The 18303-nt window shown below is 45.4% G+C and overlaps 1 protein-coding gene across 1 annotated transcript in view; it reads left to right on the forward strand.

The window, feature by feature from the left end:
• CCDC3 (coiled-coil domain containing 3) overlaps positions 1-17640 on the forward strand; it is a gene marked incomplete at its 5' end in the record, with an annotated part of 39599 nt that extends 21959 nt beyond the window's left edge. The window contains one exon of the mRNA XM_084295174.1: positions 15300-17640. Coding sequence (XP_084151300.1) covers positions 15300-15575 — 276 coding nt within the window. The 3' untranslated portion in view covers positions 15576-17640. The remainder of the gene's footprint in view (positions 1-15299) is intronic.
• Positions 17641-18303: the final 663 nt, after the last annotated feature.

The raw sequence follows: 18303 nt of genomic DNA on the forward strand, positions 1-18303 counted from the left end.
CCTTGTATCTACTCAATTCTTGCTCCTAGACTTCAGTCTTCCATCACATGTAAGTCTGAAACCAATCCCCTTGTCTCTTTGCCTGTATTTCATGTGTGGTATTTGGGGGAGAGCTCGTTACAGCCAAGCTCAAACATAGCCAGAGCTTAGTTACAAGTGCAAATGTATTGTGAACGTCTGTGTTGCATTAGGATCTTTCCAGAAGGCATTAAAACACAGCCAAGGTGGCTTCACAGGCTTTGCTTTCTCCCAGCACTTGGTTCAACTGTTCTTGAAAAATGTGAGAGGTTGGGAGAGCGTGAATGTCAGCACCACAAGGATTTGCAGGGTGTGGAGTGGAGGGAAATTACGGTGGGCTATTTTGGAGCCCAGACAGCCATCCACTTCACTCAAGCTCTCAAGTGAAACTTCATGGAGAGAAACAGAGCAAGCTGCTGTAGTAGTTGGCTTGCTGGGGAGCTGCCAGCTGCTATTTCTGTGTTACAATCAGATTACACAATCCCAGAGCTGCGTGGCTCGGAGCGGTTGCACATTCATCACCACCTCCTGTCTGCAGCCCAGCTCAGAGGTTTCGAGAGGCTGGACCCAGCCCATTGGGAAGGACAAGAGGCAGGAGAGCAACTGGCTGCATTGCAGGCTGTGCAATGACTGCAAGGGCTACTGTTTTCTGAAGTTTTCCCAAGCCACGCAGATACAAGAAACACCTGGGGGAACAGCAGCCATCACAGGTTTGTCAAGAAGTCACATCAAATCAAAGCAATCTCAGCTTCGGCATGCAGATACTTTCCTATTGCTTCAGCTTGCTAATGTGGACATACCCACCAGACCTAGCCTTTTCTCAGAGTCTCAGTCAAGATGTGGTTTCTTTGCTCTTCCTTCTGAGCCAGTCCATGGGTGACTGGTCACCCATGATTCTGGTCACCTCAGTGTCCCAACATCATCTGGTCATGGCAAATGTGACAGAAGGGAAGAATATAATAGTGCCGAAGGCTCAATGTGGGATTTCTGTGTCCTTTTGCTGGAAGACATGATCAAAACACCTTCCAGCTGATCACAGTTGAGCTGTAGCATCTCAGCAGATCAGGAGCATCTTTAAGGTATTTGCTCTCAAGTTTCCAACAATCCTGATGCTTCAAAAAAAGCTCAGCTTCATTTTATCCACCATCAAGTGCAAGCTACCTGTGTTACCTATGCCTTGCTCTCAATTTGCATCCAGATTATTTAAGATGTGCAGATTTGTCAATGTGTTCGCCAGCTTTTTAGTGACCTGGGGTTGAGCTGCTGCTTTCTGATGACCAGCTCTGCCTAGGCTGACACGTTTCTACCCTTTCCTTTTGTGCAGGGATAGGTCTCTTCATTTCCATTGTAAGCCTCCATGGTACAAACTCTTCTTTTATTTCGGCACATATCAGGAATTACTTCATAAAAGTTACTGAAGAGGAGAGTTGGAATTATCTTCAGATTTTATAACTTGGCTAAAAAAGTCTGGCTGCAAGCTAAAACTTGACATATAAATCTCAACCAGGAAATAATTTTCTTTCTCTCTTTCCTTCCATCAAAACAGCAAACAACTCCTCCCCCCTCCCAAATACTTCCAAATTTCTCAATGGAAAAAGGTTATTTTAGGAAGGGATTAAATAAAGAAATGTCAGTAAGTAGCAGGACCTCTGGGGTGGGGAGTGGATAGAAGGAAACACTCTTGAAATGATGCAATTTTTGTGTGTGTGTGCTTCTGCACTTGAAATGGCTCAGAGCTCTACTGCGGGAGCAGAGTAGATCACAGGTTTGATTGTCTTTCAGTAACACTGGCTGCGATGAGAAGTGTAGGTGCTGAATATCTGTACAGTAATGTACTTATTAACAGGATTAAACAGACCAAGGCAGAGCTGGGAGATCTGCCTGGATTGGAATCAGATTAAACAAATTTGTCATCCAGGCTTTCCAGCTGAGCTTGTGCTGCAGTTTACTTGTATTAACCCTAAATCACGTTTGGATGATGGAAAGAGACCTCAAATACCTTCAGGAAAGGGTCTGTACTTGTCCCTCCGAGGGAATATGCTCTGTTCTTGCTCTGCTCTTCCACTAGCTCAAATTTCCATTAATTTCTGTCCTAGCCAATGAATGAGAATAAATATTTCCCATCCTTCCTATAAAAAGCCCTCCTGTTTCTTCAGCTGGCTTTTCTGCTAGTCTGCTGGCCTTTAAGTACAGAAGAGGTGTGACCATTGGCACGTTGTTGCCCAGGTGCTCTCACCTGTTCTGCCCCTGTTGATGAATGGTGACTAAAGGATGGTTGGCTCCTTCATCCGTGTCCTGATGAGCACAGTTGATGGAAGTTGTCCCTTTGGTCGTGCTTGAAAACTTTGGTCTTGGGGCTACAGCACCTACCCATCTGCGTCCTCTGCTGGATACACCTGGAGCCAAGGAGGGGCATGAACACGTCCATACCCTCCCAAATGCCAACATGTGAATGTGCTAGGTCACGCACCTAGCAGAGGGCACAGTTGTCCCATTTTGATGACAGATGTGATCTGAATGTGTTCAATCGACCAATTAATGGCCCAGGTTTGAGCTTTGAGCTCCCCAAAAAGATTTTTTTTTTCCAGTAATGAAATGACAGCCCAGTGTGTCTTAGTTCTTTCTAATCTACAAGGCACTTGTACAACACAACTCCACTGTAATTCACTTGAACAGGTATGCCCTTGTCCTGCAGACAGGCAGGCTTTACAGTGAAGAAGAAAAAATATGGACAAAAAATAATTATTTAATACCACAGAGATCCCTCTTTTTCTGGTGAAAATCGCTTCTGCAATTGAAGCACTCTACAGTTTATTCCAGCATCTGAAGGAATAAGGTTTCAGGATTTCAGCACATTTAACCACCTTACCCTTGTCTTCAGAGAAGACTTAGAGCAAACTCTTGGTAACTCACATGGGGAGATTTCCAAAATTGCCCAATGATCAGGATCTGTCATCTTCCCATCTCTGAGAGTTCCTCCTGTCTGTCACGAATGTGACACAGCACACATCCAGATCCCATAGACATTGCTAACCTGTCTGACCCAAACATTCACACTAGAATTTTTCCTTTCTTGGATAATGTAGATTTACATGCCTTTATCTGTGACACTCAGAGATCCAGTTTTTGTATTCCTAACTTTTATCGACCAAACCCATAATTACTGAAAACTTAACTAGTTCTGTGCTCCAGTGCCAGGTGATTTCTCCAGGATTCAGGAAAATGGGTTTCCAGGTCGCTGGAGACGGAAATGCCATGGCACGCAATGTGAAGCAGTCCTGTTCATGGAAAACTGATTTCTGGGCTCAACCTCTGAATTTGGACAGGGAAGCACCAAGACCATTCTGCATGAAAATAAAGTATCTGACCACAGATCCCGGCTCCCCAGTTGCTTCCATCCTTGTACCATCCAAACTCTGAATATAGACCTTTCTGCTTTTGGATATATTAGTTCAGAAAGCTCTGAAAATGGCAGATTTCCTGTTATCCCCATTCTGGACAGGGAGAACTGAAGTTCAGAGAAACTAGCTCTCGTTGGGACTGCTTTTCTCCTAACTGATTATTGCTTTTTCTGTAATGGAGACATCCAGTTCCTTTCCTCTGAACAGAACACTCATTTTATCTGCCCACTTTGATTAGGTGTGAAGTGTGCGTGTTGCTTAATGAGAACAAGCTGTTCAGATAATGCAACTCGCAAGAATTACAATTTTGTTCTTCCAAAATTACCGTTGCCAAAAGACAACAAAAGTGTGCTAGTTAAGAGAATAGACTGGAGGTCTGGGTAGTTCCAGGTTTCTCACAGTGTTTTGTTGTTGTTGTTGTTGTTGTTGTTGTTTTTTATGGCCTTGAGGTTATAAAAAATGGGGTTGTGTGGATGGTGCCTGGTGTTTCTGAGGTTGCTGCTGCTGGATGGCTGGGGGACAATTCCCACCATCTGCCCTCCAGGGCTGTCCAGGTCCTGGCTCTTGCTATTGCTAAAAGGATGCGATACAAAACTGGTGAAGCACGGATAACTTCCACATCAGAGAAATGTAAGAAAAGCAAAATAAATATCCACAGTATTTTCAAACTGTTACAGAAAATTAAGCTCATAATCAGGTCTAAAGCCCTCATATGCACACTCATACCCAAATGGTAACACAGACTACAGGGACACATTTGGTACCTGACCCTAAGTACTGGGCAAGTATAAAGACATATTTTACAGGTAAGTGAGCATGACAGCAGGATCTTACAAGATTTTTCAGATCACAGGGCAATTTTTCACAAAAGAGCCAAGGAAACCAGTGCGTGACTGTATCTCAGCGATGTCACCATGTGCTCCCTGGGCAGTGCTGCGGCACTTGCTATGTAATTATCTCACCCCAACACAATTATTAACTCAGGATTAAACAGTCAAGAGCCACCATCATTACATTAACCAGCAGTTGAGTGTGTGTTCAGTAATTTAGGTGCTAGCACGGCAGAGTTCACCGCAGGGCATCCACCAGCTTGGGGACACGTTGTCCGGTGCTGACTGTCACTTGGGCAGCTGCCATCCTCCTCCTCGCCTCCTGAAATCAGGCTGAGAAGAGGGCTGCACGCTTGTGTGCACTGCGAGACCTGACTCACCCTCACCTGGAGACCTTATTTTCCACAGGCATTGAATCCAGCCCTGTGTGAAAAGCTTTTCCCTGTAGAAGGCAGTAGGTTGCCCAGGAGCTCATAGGGGTTTATCAAGTTTCCAAAATTTCTAGGGAGAATTCATAGACTGGTGTAGGAGTATGATCCTATCCTAGGGATTGTCCTGGAACAAAGCAGCAGTCTTTGACTCCTATGAAAAATGGCAATTAATGCTCCAAATGCTTAGGGCCATTCAAAACCAGGCAAGCAAAAAGGTGACCCCCTAAACACCACATCTCTGCACCTTCCAGACTGGTCCTTTACCAAACTCTGCCATGCTCAGAGCGGCCTGTTGCTCATTTATCACATCCAGGGTGGTCTGGGGCTGCTCAGGATTTACAACCCATGCAGCGGACAGAGCTGTGGACAGGCTGCTCCGAGCTGCCTGGTGGGACAGGAATATCTGTGAGCAGCAGCGAGGTCCCAATAGCCAGATGTTAGTGCTCTGAGTTTGTTATTCGGAGCTGCTGATTACTGTCCAAGGCATTTTGCCTCCTCAGCTTCTCTCTCAGCAGGCTGACGTTAGCCAGAGAGTGCCTGCAGATTGCACATATTTGTTTTTCCATGCCTTTTTCTTTACTTCCCCCAACCTCACCTCTCTGGGAGCCTGGGTTAGCACCGAGCCTGGTCTTCTGCTGTGTATATACGATTCCTCATCACCTGTTCCATCAACAACAGCTCCTTGCTGAGGTCTCCTGGTTGCTCTGGGCTGGTGGAGCAGCTCAGGAACCAGCACCCAGCTTTGTCCCCAGCCTGGAAGAAGAGCAAAAAAACCTTTCAGACAGCCCCATAGGGTCCTGGGGAAGGGACTTCACTGGTGAAGGGGCAGGACAGTTTGCTCCACTCTCTGCAGATGCAGATGTCTTTTGTCAAGCCCCTGGGCTTTGTTTGTCTAGACTGATTTCAGTCATTGCTGCTATTTCCCTCGAGGTTTCACAGATCTCTTATTGCTTACAGGAAAGGGCTTTGGTAGAGCCTCTGCTGCTCCTGCCTCCTCCAGCTGTGTGCAGCAGCAGGAATTGAGTTGTTTCCATGCTGTTTCCAGTGCCTGCTTCCCTGCTCTAAATTAGATTCTCTGACTCATCCTCCAGAGGATTTTCTCTCTCTCCAGTAACTGTCAAATGAGCCCATAACACCAACGTTTCCTGCTCGGGATCTAGGTTAGATTAAGCAGGGTGGTGCAAAGACTCTCCTAAGGGATGCACCAAGCACAGCTGAATGCAGGTGTCAGTATGCCCTCTTCAATCCCCCTGCTTTCCTGCACCCAAGTGGATCTGATAAATGAAATAAAAAAGCTCTGTCAATTCCTCTGGATGCTCAGGAGAGATGAGGACACCTCAGCTTTCCGGCAGCACCAGAGGACAGCAGGTTGCACCGGGGCACCTGCCTTTGCTCTTCAAAACCCAGAAGTTTTCCTGCAGCAGCAGGGTTCCCAGCCAAGCCTACAGCCAAGGAAATCCTATCTGTTTGTAAAGGCAGCTGAGCAGCAGCAGCTTATGTGAAGTATGAAGCCAAAATGTCCAGAGCAGAGGGATTTATAGGGGAACACGACTTTTATAGACGTTGCGTTAACTTCAAACATTTGCCTTTCTCAGCACGGGTTTTCCTCCTGTGCATAAAACTTCCCCAAGGTCTGATATATGCGATGGGGGGGAGACGTGGGCTCCACTTCCAGCAAATGTCCCCGTCTCTGTGCTTTTGTGCGAGATGACATTTAACGCAATGAGCTCACTCTTTGACCCCTGCTGGGATTTGCTCTGCTTCTCTCCTTCTCCAGCTGGACCCAGAAGTGACAGGGGAACAAAGGTTTATATATATGCACTGCCTGGGAGCAGCCAGCCCCAGGGATGGGGGGAGAAAAGGAGTTGGGGCTGCGAGGTCTCTTAATGGTGCTTTAACTTCTTGGCACAGAGGGTGCAGGCACCCAGCTTCTGTGCTCTGAACCTGCTGCAGGGGACCTGTTGCTCTGGCATCACCTTACCCACAGGAGGTTTTGAAGTATTTGAACCCTCAGTTGATGTTTTTTCCCTGTTTCCTGCCCCCATCTCTTCCCACCTCTTGTGAAGTACCTTATTCTCTGGTTCTTTTGGGGGGCTGTGCTGTGGCTATATTCCTGTGCTTATCCTTCCTGTGCTGTGTGAGTGTAAAAAAATGATACAACAACCTTCCTGTGTGCAATAAATGACCATTTAAACACCATATTAGGACTGTGGATGGGGAATTGGGGATTTGAAAAGGTCAGGGCTCAGTGTGGCCACTGACTGCCTCTCCCCTGGGTGCATGTGGCATTGCTGGGCCCTCGTAAGCATTTGCCACAGCTACCAAGTGCTACCTGCAGTTCATGCACAGCTGTTACGTCTTGGTTCAGCCGCTCTGATCCTGCCACCACCCATGGCTCCAACCTATTTTGTACTCCTAAGAGCCATGGTTAATCTAAGCCCGAGCTTACAGCCATCCAGACAGCACCTACCACACCAGAGCATTGGTCACCTCTGCCAGGGCCTCCAGGGAAATTCTCCAGGCTGTAACACATTACAGTGACATACACCATGCTCAAATATCCCAAATCAGTTATAACCTTGGTCTAAACGAATATTATTCTTAATGAAATGACTATTGGTAAAGGTGCATATGTTTCCTCACCAGCTGATGCTGGTTCTCATCTCCATCTACATCTGGGGAAGATTTATTTGAACATATTGCACTTCCTTCACTGTTACCCTGTCATATAAGGGTGCATATTTAACAGGACCATTAAATGAACTTTCTAGGAACTACTCTAACATGAAGCAGAGGCCAGCTCATTCAGAAATCAACACTGACATCTCAATAAATGCACTGATCAGCCATGTCTCCTTTCCCTGGGTTCCCATCAGCGAGAGGGAAGGAAACAACATATTTTGTGCCTGGGTCTTGTTTGTTGTATCCCTTCATTGATATTTAATTAATTCATTGTGTTTGGAGGGGGAATAGTGACCTAATCCTATTGAAATACAAGCCAAGGAAAACAAGGTTAGCTGGAGACACAGTCATGCAGCAACTTTCAATTTGAGAACAATACGCTTGGGGAAAGGTATGTTGGCAAAGTAGTTTTAGGCATATCAGATGTAATTAGCCTTATTGTGATACTAATAATACTGCATGGGGAAAAGCTGAGTTGGAAATTAAAGTGGGTTGTGAGTTTTGGAAAGTTTGGTAGCTGTGGAAATGGAAAGTTTCTGTATGAGTTATAGAAAAAAAAAGTCTCACAGAGATTTTTGAAGCCCAGCTGAAACTGCAGCCTGAGCTCTGAGACAAAAATGATTACAAAAAAAGCAAAACAAAACAAAACAAAACAAAACAAAACAACCCAACTAGCAAAAGCAGCAACTCAATTGCTTTCAGAATTTAGGCAGAGCAAAATGCAAAAATCCATGAAGCAGCAAGGCTTGTGAGACAGACTTGCAAACCCCTTCATTCTCAACACCTAAATTGCGTCCAGCAACAGAGAAAAGACATTGTTTTCCTTATTCAAAATATGCATTAGTCTTCACTTTAAATAGTTTTCCTTAAGCTCAGCAAGGTTGAGCTGGGTAGTGCACTTAAAATTTTGGTGTCATTTACTTTTAAGCAACTGGCTTAATCAATAGCTGCACCGTGTTCCCCAGGAACTGTGCGGGTGTATTGGGAATATTTACCACCTGGGACAGCACTCAGAAGGAACCAGAACAGATGCTGATTGCAGGATATAAATTGCAAATGCAATTCCTTGTAAGTAAAGGAATTCACAGAGGGAGGATGCAGGTCTCAGCAAAGAGGCTGACAGGGTGGCACCACCTCTCCCTGGGGCTAAACTCCTGGGAGGGCTTCAAGACCCACAGCCCTGCCCTATCTCAGACACCCAACCATCACCCAGCCTTGAGCCAGGAGCAATATCAAAAGCTGTGAAGCTCCTGGAAATGCAGAAAGCACAAGGTATGGGGCTGGTGGGGCTGAACACCAAGCACTGAGCCCAACGCTCGTGTGCTCAGCCTTTGCTTCTGCAGCTCCAGCAGAGTGAGGAGGAGGACGACGGCTGCTCCTGTTAAACCGCTTAGACACAAGACTTTGCTGCTCCCCTCCCTCACCGCTGCATTCCTGTGGCATCTCGGGCGAATCGCTGGGAGGAATGCTTTGAAAGGAAACAAGGCGAGCGCAGAGCCCCTGGAAAAAGCAGCCGGCTGGCTCCTGGTGTGCATCCCTCACCCACGCTGCACTGCCTGCGTGGTCAGTGAGGAGAGGGAAGGGGCTTGGAGATGCCCCAGGGTGAGGTCCTGCCCTCTTGATTTATTTTTCTCTTTCTGGAGACCTTCTGTCTCCTGGTTCCTGTGCAGGGAATTTAGGGATTTACTGTCAGGACTGACTTATCTGCTCACTTGGCACAAGCTAAATGCCTGTGGTAGGCAGCCTGGCTCATACGCACCTTTTTTTTTTTTTCTTTTTTTCTCCTTTCCTGACTTCTTGGTTAGTGGGGTTTCTCTCCTCTTTAAAGATTGCCTTTTTCCCTTTGCAAAAATAGGGAATGGGCTGGTTGGTCCCTTCCTGGGTGCTGGCAACGATCAGAGCACATATCACAGAGTAGCATTTCCACCACCATCCCCAACCACAGCACATGGGATGGGGTCAGATTGTCACCTGCTGTCCTTGCTATTCTTCCCCCTTAGCAGCATCTCAGGTTTCAGGGCTCAAAGTCTCCAGGGAAAGAAGAGCCTCAGGCCACGATCTGTCTGTGGTTTGGGGGCCAGAGACCTTTATCCATGTACCTTCAGCGCTGAAGTCTTTTCACCAGCCCTCAAGTGCCTCCTAATCCCACCGTGTCCTCCAAAACCACCCTTAATCTGGGAGCATGGAAGCGAGGGCTCCAAGCTTGAAGGCAAAGGGCAGGGTTTTATGATGAATGCTTGCCGTACCCACTGCAGACAAGGAGCCACCAGAAATTCAGACACCTTGCCAGAGAGGAAGGTCTGTTTTTTCAAAATACTTCATCATGGGGAAGTATCTTCTTTAAACAAATCTGTTGTTCAGCTTAAAAAAAAAGAGATCAGAAGAAAAAGATTAAGTTGTGGGTGTTTTTTCCTTTTGAAAAGCACTCTTCCCTGGAAGTAAACCATCCTCTGTGCTGAGCCGGTGTCTTGGTGGAGCTGCTGGCACTCGGGCCCTTTTGTCACAGCTTGTAAACATCACTCCTATTTTCCAGGGAGATGGGCCGCTGTCATCTGCTCAGGGGAACATCAGGGCCAAGCAGCAGCCAAGAGACCTGCCAAGGCATAGGCCAAGAGCTGCCCTCGCAGGCCCTTGAACGATTCTTCAGGTGGCTTTCCACCAAACAGCAGTTTGATGCAGATCAGAACTAACAGGGTTGTTTTTAAAACCTCCCAGTTGACCATAGACATGGATTTGAGTCCATTTCCAGGGCAAAATTTTCCAAACTCCAAGAAAACTACACTTATGCTGCCACTGCAGCCTCCCTGGGGTAGCTAGTGGTGCCAGCTGCCATTCTGTGGGCCTCAGGGTGGGATTCACCTCAGCCCGAGCAAGTTATCTAGGCACTTAGAGTTTTAAAGTGAAAATCTGCCTTCACTGGGCAGTGGTATGAGGAAGAAAGGCACTGTTTGCAGTGCCAGGACACCTCATGGTGGATGTAGCCTGGCAGAGGCTCCTTGTGGGCAGTGTTTCCTACCCCAGTGAAGTCCTTACCTCTAACAGTTTGGATTATGCCACAAGCCTTACACCTCCCACAGCAAAAGCTGACCATATTATCCTTGCAAGAACAACCACCACAATTTCCTTCTCTGTCCAGATCATATATATCTTGGTGGTTCATATGGAACCCATATGAACCCATATGGAAATCTCGACTCATCCCCGTTAATGCCAGTGATGCTGGATTTGGCCCCAGGACCCTAATTCAGTGTCTCTCAAAGGTGCAGTCTTGCAGCGAGCAGAGGTGGTTTAACCGAGCTCCATCCAGCACGATGGTTTAACAGTGCTGACAGGGGCTTTTCCACACTTCAGCGGGAGTGTTAGTCTTGGCTGAAAAGCCCCGGTAGCTGGAGGTTAAGTGACTCCATCCCAAACCCCATACCCTCCACTGCCAGATCCCTCCTCCTATCCCTCACCGCACTGTCCATCTGTCCGTCCAGCATGCTCACTCCCACTTAGCCTGCCCAAAGGAGATGAACAAAAGGAGAAAGTGATGCTCAGAGTCTGAAATCTGTCAAGGGCAAGGCAGGGCTCAAGGAGGACTGCTCCAGCTAGAAGAGGCAAGGTTTGACTGCCTGAGCTGTGTCGCATCCATATCAGCTTCCCCTGAAGCACAGAGCCCTTCTTGCTGAGCACACAGAAGGCTTTGGGGAAATAAATCCTGGTGGAGTTAAAGAAAAATAAAGAGCTGTGTTTGGCTTCCAAGATCTTCTTGAGAGAGTGCATGAATTATTGCTGTGCTGAGACAAAGAGAGATGGAGGAACATGCTTCGTGCTGCATGAGGTTCCAGTTTAAGATGTTTTATATAACTTTAACAGTGGTAAAACGCAGAGCAGTGAGACAACATGCAGCAACTTCAGTCAGCTTTTACCTTTTCTGTGGGGCAGATTTACAGCAGGGAAAGGGGAGAGGAGAGTGGTGTGGGGATGTGATGAGCAGGCTGGGGTGCAGCATGGAGGAGGCTCAGCAGCAGAGCAGGAGCTGTGCTTGCCAACCCACTGCACTTGGGCTGCATTTCCAGAGGGACTTGTCTCTTGTTTCTTCCACCGGACACTCCCAACAGGTTGTGTTGGGGCCATGCTGGGTGTGGGATGCTGAGGGAGCATCCCATGGTAGCACAAGCACAGCTGGACACTGCTCCGGTCAACAGTGTGGGTCTGGAAGAAGATTTGAGGACAAGAAACCAACGTGGCCTATGCCCAGTTCTTCTAAAAATATCATGTCCATGCAGAGGAGATTAGGTCTGACTGTCATGCTTTTAAAGACATTCCCACTACTATCTTAGCTGATGACACCCCATGTCCAAACATTCTGGTTGATGTGAAAGATATTTTAGGAGACCTGACCCGAAAGACATTTAGTTAATGGGGTGCCAGTGCTGTCCGTAGGGAGCATGCATTAGAAGCTATCAAGAAACTAACTTTTCTCCCTTTGGTAAATGAAAGGAAAGATTTGGTGGTCACTGCCTGATTTTGAAACTTACTTCAACCAGATGGACAAGGGTGGAAGAACACCCCCTCTACACCGCTGTCCATGGAGGGTTTTCTGTCCACTGTCCCGTTCTGATGAAGCTTATAGAAGGCAGATGTGTGTGTCTGACAGAAATTTATACATATGGCAATTCAGGGCGTTTGGTAAAGGGCTCACATGCCTGTAATGTGACACTCAGAAAAGCAGTTTGATGTAACACAGTGCTGATGTGTTTGGCAGATGGACAGAATGTGTAAATCATCTAGATGTGGTGAGACTTCAGTCTGGGTGTATTTGTGACAGGATGTTTCAGACAAATGCTGAAATATATGTAATTTGTGGTGTCACAGCTGTAGGCTGTCTGGGCTAAATCCTAAAGACATGTATGGTTCTTTTTGTGCTACCTTTCTTGCTACATCTTCTACCACTGTTCTGGATTTGTTTAAACACTGTTGAACATGGCTTGGTAACACAACTGTGGAACAAGCAGACATGCAATCAGAAATGTTCAGGATGAATAAATCTTGCATAGGTCACTAGATAATGTAACTTGAGAAGGAAACCCCAAAAAATAATTCATAGATTTGTCTGAAGAGTCATGTCCTGGTCATTCACTCAGTTTCCCAGGTCTGTGGTCATGTATGCCATGCTAAGTGCAGCATTTCTGACCTGTTGCTTAACCGTCTGTCTGCTGCTGATACCTTTTGGGAACAAGAGTCATCAGCTGTCCATTAATTGCCAGATCCATTCTTCCCTTCAGGGGCACCAGGTGGAACTGGCTCCTCTCAGCATCTTCTCACTGTGCCACCTGGCTGCCTGCACTCCTGCCCAGCTCAGGCAGGCCAGGGGATGCTTGGTGTCATCCCTCTTTGCCTGGAAGGAGGGAACTGTGTGCCAGCTTGGAGATCTATGTTGAAGCACATCTGCTAAAGGCAAGGGGAGTGACAGCCGCAGACTGGAAAAACAAAAACAAACAAAAAAAACCCCACTCCTCTGTAGTTTTTTGCAATGCTTTTGGTTTAAAGCTTGATCTTGCTGGTAATCAGTGCAAACTATGCACATTTATGGTTTCAAGAGACCAGAGAAAATAGGGTGTGAAATTCCTGCCTGTAGATATGCTCCATAGGAAGGACTGCGCAACACGGGGATATCTCAGCTGGCTGCAAGCAACAAGTATCCGAGTAGCAGCATGGGCCAAGGGCTGGTTAACTCCTCACTTATTTATTCCTAGTGAGCTATACAGGCTGTACTGAGCTCCACGCTGCCACAGTTGCACAGCTCTCAGCACCAGATCTAATCACTTAAAAATAACTTGGGTGCATCCATCTGAGCCACAGCTCCAGCAGTAACAGCAGGGGTAGGACAGCACTCACATTTGTACATGATGCTTACTGCAGGGCTCTGTGAAAAATGCTATTTATAACCAGCTGGCGAGAATGCAAGGACCCCACTTTGTTATTTTTCCACATGTAGAAAGAGCAAAGGAGTTCATTTTTCTGCTAGTAGTCCTGAGATTGCAGGACTGGGCTCTTTCTATCATTTTCCCATTGGTAAGCAAAGGTGTGTGTCTCTGACAGAATCATATATTTGTGTTGTTCCAGTGATCTCTTTGGATATCTCCAGGTGATTTAAGCTCTAAACTATTGGCTTCAGGCTGGAAAGTCAAGATCTGGAAGAGGAATGGCATAAGGAAATGAGCTGGCTAGCTTTCTGATGATACCTGAGAAGTTTCTGAGTGGTTCAGTACACATGTACTACCTCTGCTGACAGAGGACCAACGTCAAAGTTTTGGGAGCACCTCTGGGTGAGGTTACTGCCATCCCTGATGTCAGCCATCACAAGTTGCCATGCCCCCCACAGCCAGCCCAGGTAGATGAGATATGGTTGGGTTCATCTCACAGCACACTTCAGGTGCATGAATTCTCTGTTACTCTGTGTTGGACTCTGTAATATGCCATGCCTATTGGTGCAGCAATAAAAAACACCAGAAATCCCTCAGGATGTGGAGTTTCTACCTTCTGTCTTCCCAACAAATGTCTTTTCCTAACAGTGCTCTCCCGTGTAGGGACTTAAATCCAAGAATTGGTCTGCTTAAAGCTTTTCAAGGGTTTGGCAAACACAGAAGCCAAGGGGTGCTGGCTGCTTTCAAATAGCTCTTGGAATGAGCTGTGATCAAAATCAAATTCTCTCCTCTGTCATGCAATTTCTGGCCTTCATCTCTCAGTCTCAACTCCCTGTTTTCCTAGCAGGCACTTATAAAAGATCCCTGGTGAGAGGGCAACCAGGGTAAGCATTTCCCTCTTAGTAAAGCCTTGTGGTGCTATTGCACAAGATACAAGAGCTTATGGCTACTGGAAGCAGTTTCTGTGTTGACCAGCCATGGCTTTTGGCTTCTGGGGGTTTCCAAAGCAAACGAAGCATTACTCATCAAAGCGGGCTCCCTCCCCAACTTTTAGTTGAAAGTACTACAAAAGAAGATGGAAAGAAACATGTAATCCTTCATCATCACAGTGAGGATTTGCTTGTTTGTTTAGATTTCCTGACAGTTCCAAATGTTCTGCCAGAGAAAGCCCATCTAGGCTCCAGGAGTGCTTGAAAGACACACTAAAAATCTAGATGTATATAGGAGACAAATTCAGCAGAAGACACTGCCTTTCCCCATAGCACACCGGTGTGACAATCAGATGGAAATCCCACATGCACAATGAAATATCTCAGGATGCTTTTTTGTAGGAAAAAAAAAAACAGAAGAGGGCACGTCAGCCTGAGCAGAAATAGGTTTCATGATCACTGCTCTAGATCACAGAATTTTTGGTGGGGCTGTCCTTGATCTCAGGCACCTCCTCTTTGTTAAAGTTATGGGATCTTGAATGCTCCTGGGAAGTGCTAGGATTTTATGTTTTAAGGTTTCATCTGAAAGAAGTCCAAGTAATGAGCTATTCAAGGCAACTCCGTGCTTGAAAAGGTAAAAACAACTGTGTTTTGCAGGTTTTGACTTTATTTTGTATGTTGAGATAAAGAACACAGGGCAGGCTCATGTCAAAATCTGGAGTTTCTGAAGTGCTTCTGAGCTGAATCTAATCTTGAGTTTTACAATTGTGGCAACACCTTAGATTGAACTCCAGTTTCAGACCATGAATAGGGCAGCCTTCCTTCTTAAATTCAAGTTAGCCTCAATGAGCTCAACAGGTCTCTCAAAGTAGCTCACACAAGTCATTGTGAACTATTAGTGTCATCAAAAGCTACAATTTGGGGTATTATCTGAATACAGAAAAGAAAAAGAGGCTTTTACTAGAAAGATGCAAAAAAGTAGAATTTCAAAAAAGTTGTTCTATGTTTGAAGAGCTGTGAGGTCTTTCTATGAACACCTGAGTTAACTTTTACTTTAATAACCTTTTTGTTCCTATTTCATTTCTGATGTCCCCAGCTCATGTGCTCCTCGGTGCAGAAAGCCCTGTTTGAGGAGGAGGACAGAGTGAAGAAGCTGCAGCAGAAGGTGGCGACGCTGGAGAAGCGCAACAAACAGCTGCGAGATCGGGTGAAAAAAGTCAAGAGGTCTCTCCGGCAAGCTAGGAAAAACACCAGGCACATGGAGCAGATGAACCGAAAGCTCAGTGAGAAACTTTCCTCTGCAGGTGGTCAAATCCCCTATATTAACTCTTTAAAGCAGGAGAACTCCCATGCTACCTACCTTAAAGTATAATGCAAGGGTAAGTGCTCAGGCCAAAGATGATGACAAATTTTGCCTGCATTAGATCAGGATCTGGCCCTCACACCTTGTCTACACTGTGCTTCAAACCTTGCATGGAAAATGAATCTGAACTTGCTCTAGGCATGGTGCTAGGAATTAATCAGGAATGGAAATTGGATTTATCTGGATGTTGGGGGAACAACCCCAACCCAAGTCCATGGTGTCCTGGGTGGATGTAGGGCCAGACTGTAGTCTAAAGCACATGCTGCTTCCTGGTCCTCATTCATCTGCCTCTGTCACCAGTTTTAGGTTGCCTGTGGTGGGATGGGTGTGAAAGAAGTGCCTGTTCTGCCCCATGGGCCATTGCAGGCACAGGAGCTCTTCTAGGAAGGATCTGATGCCCTCTTACCTGCTCCACATGGACTGGGCCAGCAAGGCCGAGTGAATATATGGAGATGGGTGCTGTAGGAAGGATGCAGGCATAAATGCTCTTTGCTCCATCATGACCCCAAGCTTCCCCCTTCCCTTAAGCTTGACTAAAGTCTATATTTCTGTGTCTGAGCAAAGGCTATGTCCAGGATGGGCCCCTATGGTCAGTTTGGGCCCCTATTCAAAATGAAATGCAAATGTGCTTAACTTTGTCTTAAGACTGTTTCTAAATATCCCTAAATACTCCAAACAAAATTTCTAATATTTTTCATTTAACCAGGAAGTGCCTTAAGAGTCACAATAAATCCCTCAGGTGCCTTCTGTGTTGCCCAGCCAAAGGGGTTGGAACCCACCTCATTTTGGGTCTGTGCCTAAGGCCTAATGCTGCTCCTAAAATCAGGAGTAGACTTAGCCTGACTATTACAGGCCCAGCAGACAATTTCAGATCCTCTTTTCAAGCAGGTTTCATTTACAGTGTGGACAAGTCTTCAAGTTTTGAAATCACTGTTTGAGGTATAATGGAGGTTGCTGGGCAGCCTTGTTTAGTTAGATTTAGATACTGTAGAGATCACAACAATATCAACAGGGCATTAAAAATTAAGGTAGTTTATATATGTATATATTTTAAAATCCTATAGAAAATATTTTTATTACACATTTGATATAGTCTAATTTCTTAAAATATGAAGTAAATCCCATTTCTTCATTATCGCATTAAAAAAAAATTCATCACAGTCTTTATTAGACATTTACATTAGGCATTTACAAACTTCTGCTCAAGCAACATAGGTTAAGGCATCAGTATCCATGGCTGACTCATTTTTCAGCTGTGTTAATGTACTAGAGCACGTCTTTGGTCTTGGTAGTCAAACAACCTTTGTTCATAACAGGGCACCATCAGGAGAGGAAGGTGGAAGAATAGTTTTTGTGTTCCTTCCCTTCACAAAATAGTTTTTCTTAACACAAGCATGAGCCTCAAGTGTAGATATGCCTCATGCTTTTCGACAGGGACAGACAACCCATGCTCAGCACCAGGGAACATCAACAATTTGCCAGGGCTAAACCTGGTTTATACAAGCTGGACTGATCCAGCTGACAGAGGTGAAGTCCTCAGAAATAGCACCGTGAAAACCACCGCTCTGCTCCTAACTCTCCGTGCTTTACCAGATTGCTGCATGGTCTCCATGCTGTGTCTCAGCATTTAAAAATAGAATATATCCAGGCTGCAGCCCTGCTGGACCACGCTTTAACTATCCCTGTGCTAGGAAAAGCCCGTATCAGCTTTCAACCATGAGCTTCAGTCCAAGCTGAGCTCAGAAGTTAAGCCTTGTGTTGGCTTTTAGGATGCTGCGGAGTTTAATTGCCTTCCAATTTTGCTCCTTTTGGAAATAGAGCTTTCCCCCTCCCCTTTGAAATAATATTTGTATTTCTTAAGATTCTGACTCCTCCAAAAGCTCCACTGGTTTCAAAGGCTTCGCCTACCAAATCAGCACAATTTGAGTTGTTTTGTGCTGCAGTCAGCAATGCTATTTCCTGAGAACTACTACAGACCTAAGGCTTCCCTAGAAGCCATCAAGAGATTTTAACTCTGAAATGTAAATCCACAAGAAAATAACTATTTTTTTGTTTGTTTGTTGTTTGTTTCTGGTTTCTACACTGCTGTTTGAATAAATTGACTGTTTTTCCTGGTATAGGTATTAAAAGCTTGTGTTATTATTATTATTTTTATTTTTTATTTTGCTAATAAAAGCATTCCTTCTGTTATTCATTTATGTTTTATAAATGATTTATAAAGATGAGAAAGTATAGTTAATATAGCTACACCTTTGTTATTCTTACAAATTTTCCAAACACAATGTTGGAAAATGCTCTTTTTTGGGGTGATATTTTTGTCTCTAGATGAAAAGACCGGAATTTTCATCCTATTTTTGCTCTTTCTCTAGCTTAAAAAAAAAAAAGTAAAGCTTTTTTTTTTCTTCATGTCGGTCTCATGAGAGTTTTGTCACTTTGTTAAGACAATGAAAACAAAATGCCGAAATACAAAATCCAAACACTACCCAAAACGTCTCCCCTGGTACAAAACCAAGTGAGGGTGCATCCCTGTGGGATTTTCTCTTTCATTCCTCCTTGATTTTGGACCATTTCCAGAGATAAGGACTAGCAGTCAGATCAGATCACATTGTAGCTCTTTCAACACATAATAGGGGATGCCAAAATAAAAATGCTATTAGAGTGTTATCATTGGCTGTCTTATGGGCAGGAAGCATGAATGTGAAGGGTAGTTTATGCATCTTAACCCAGTCTGGGACTC

The sequence above is a fragment of the Netta rufina genome (assembly GCF_964035555.1).
Source record: "Netta rufina genome assembly, chromosome: 1".
NCBI classification, from domain to species: domain Eukaryota; kingdom Metazoa; phylum Chordata; class Aves; order Anseriformes; family Anatidae; genus Netta; species Netta rufina.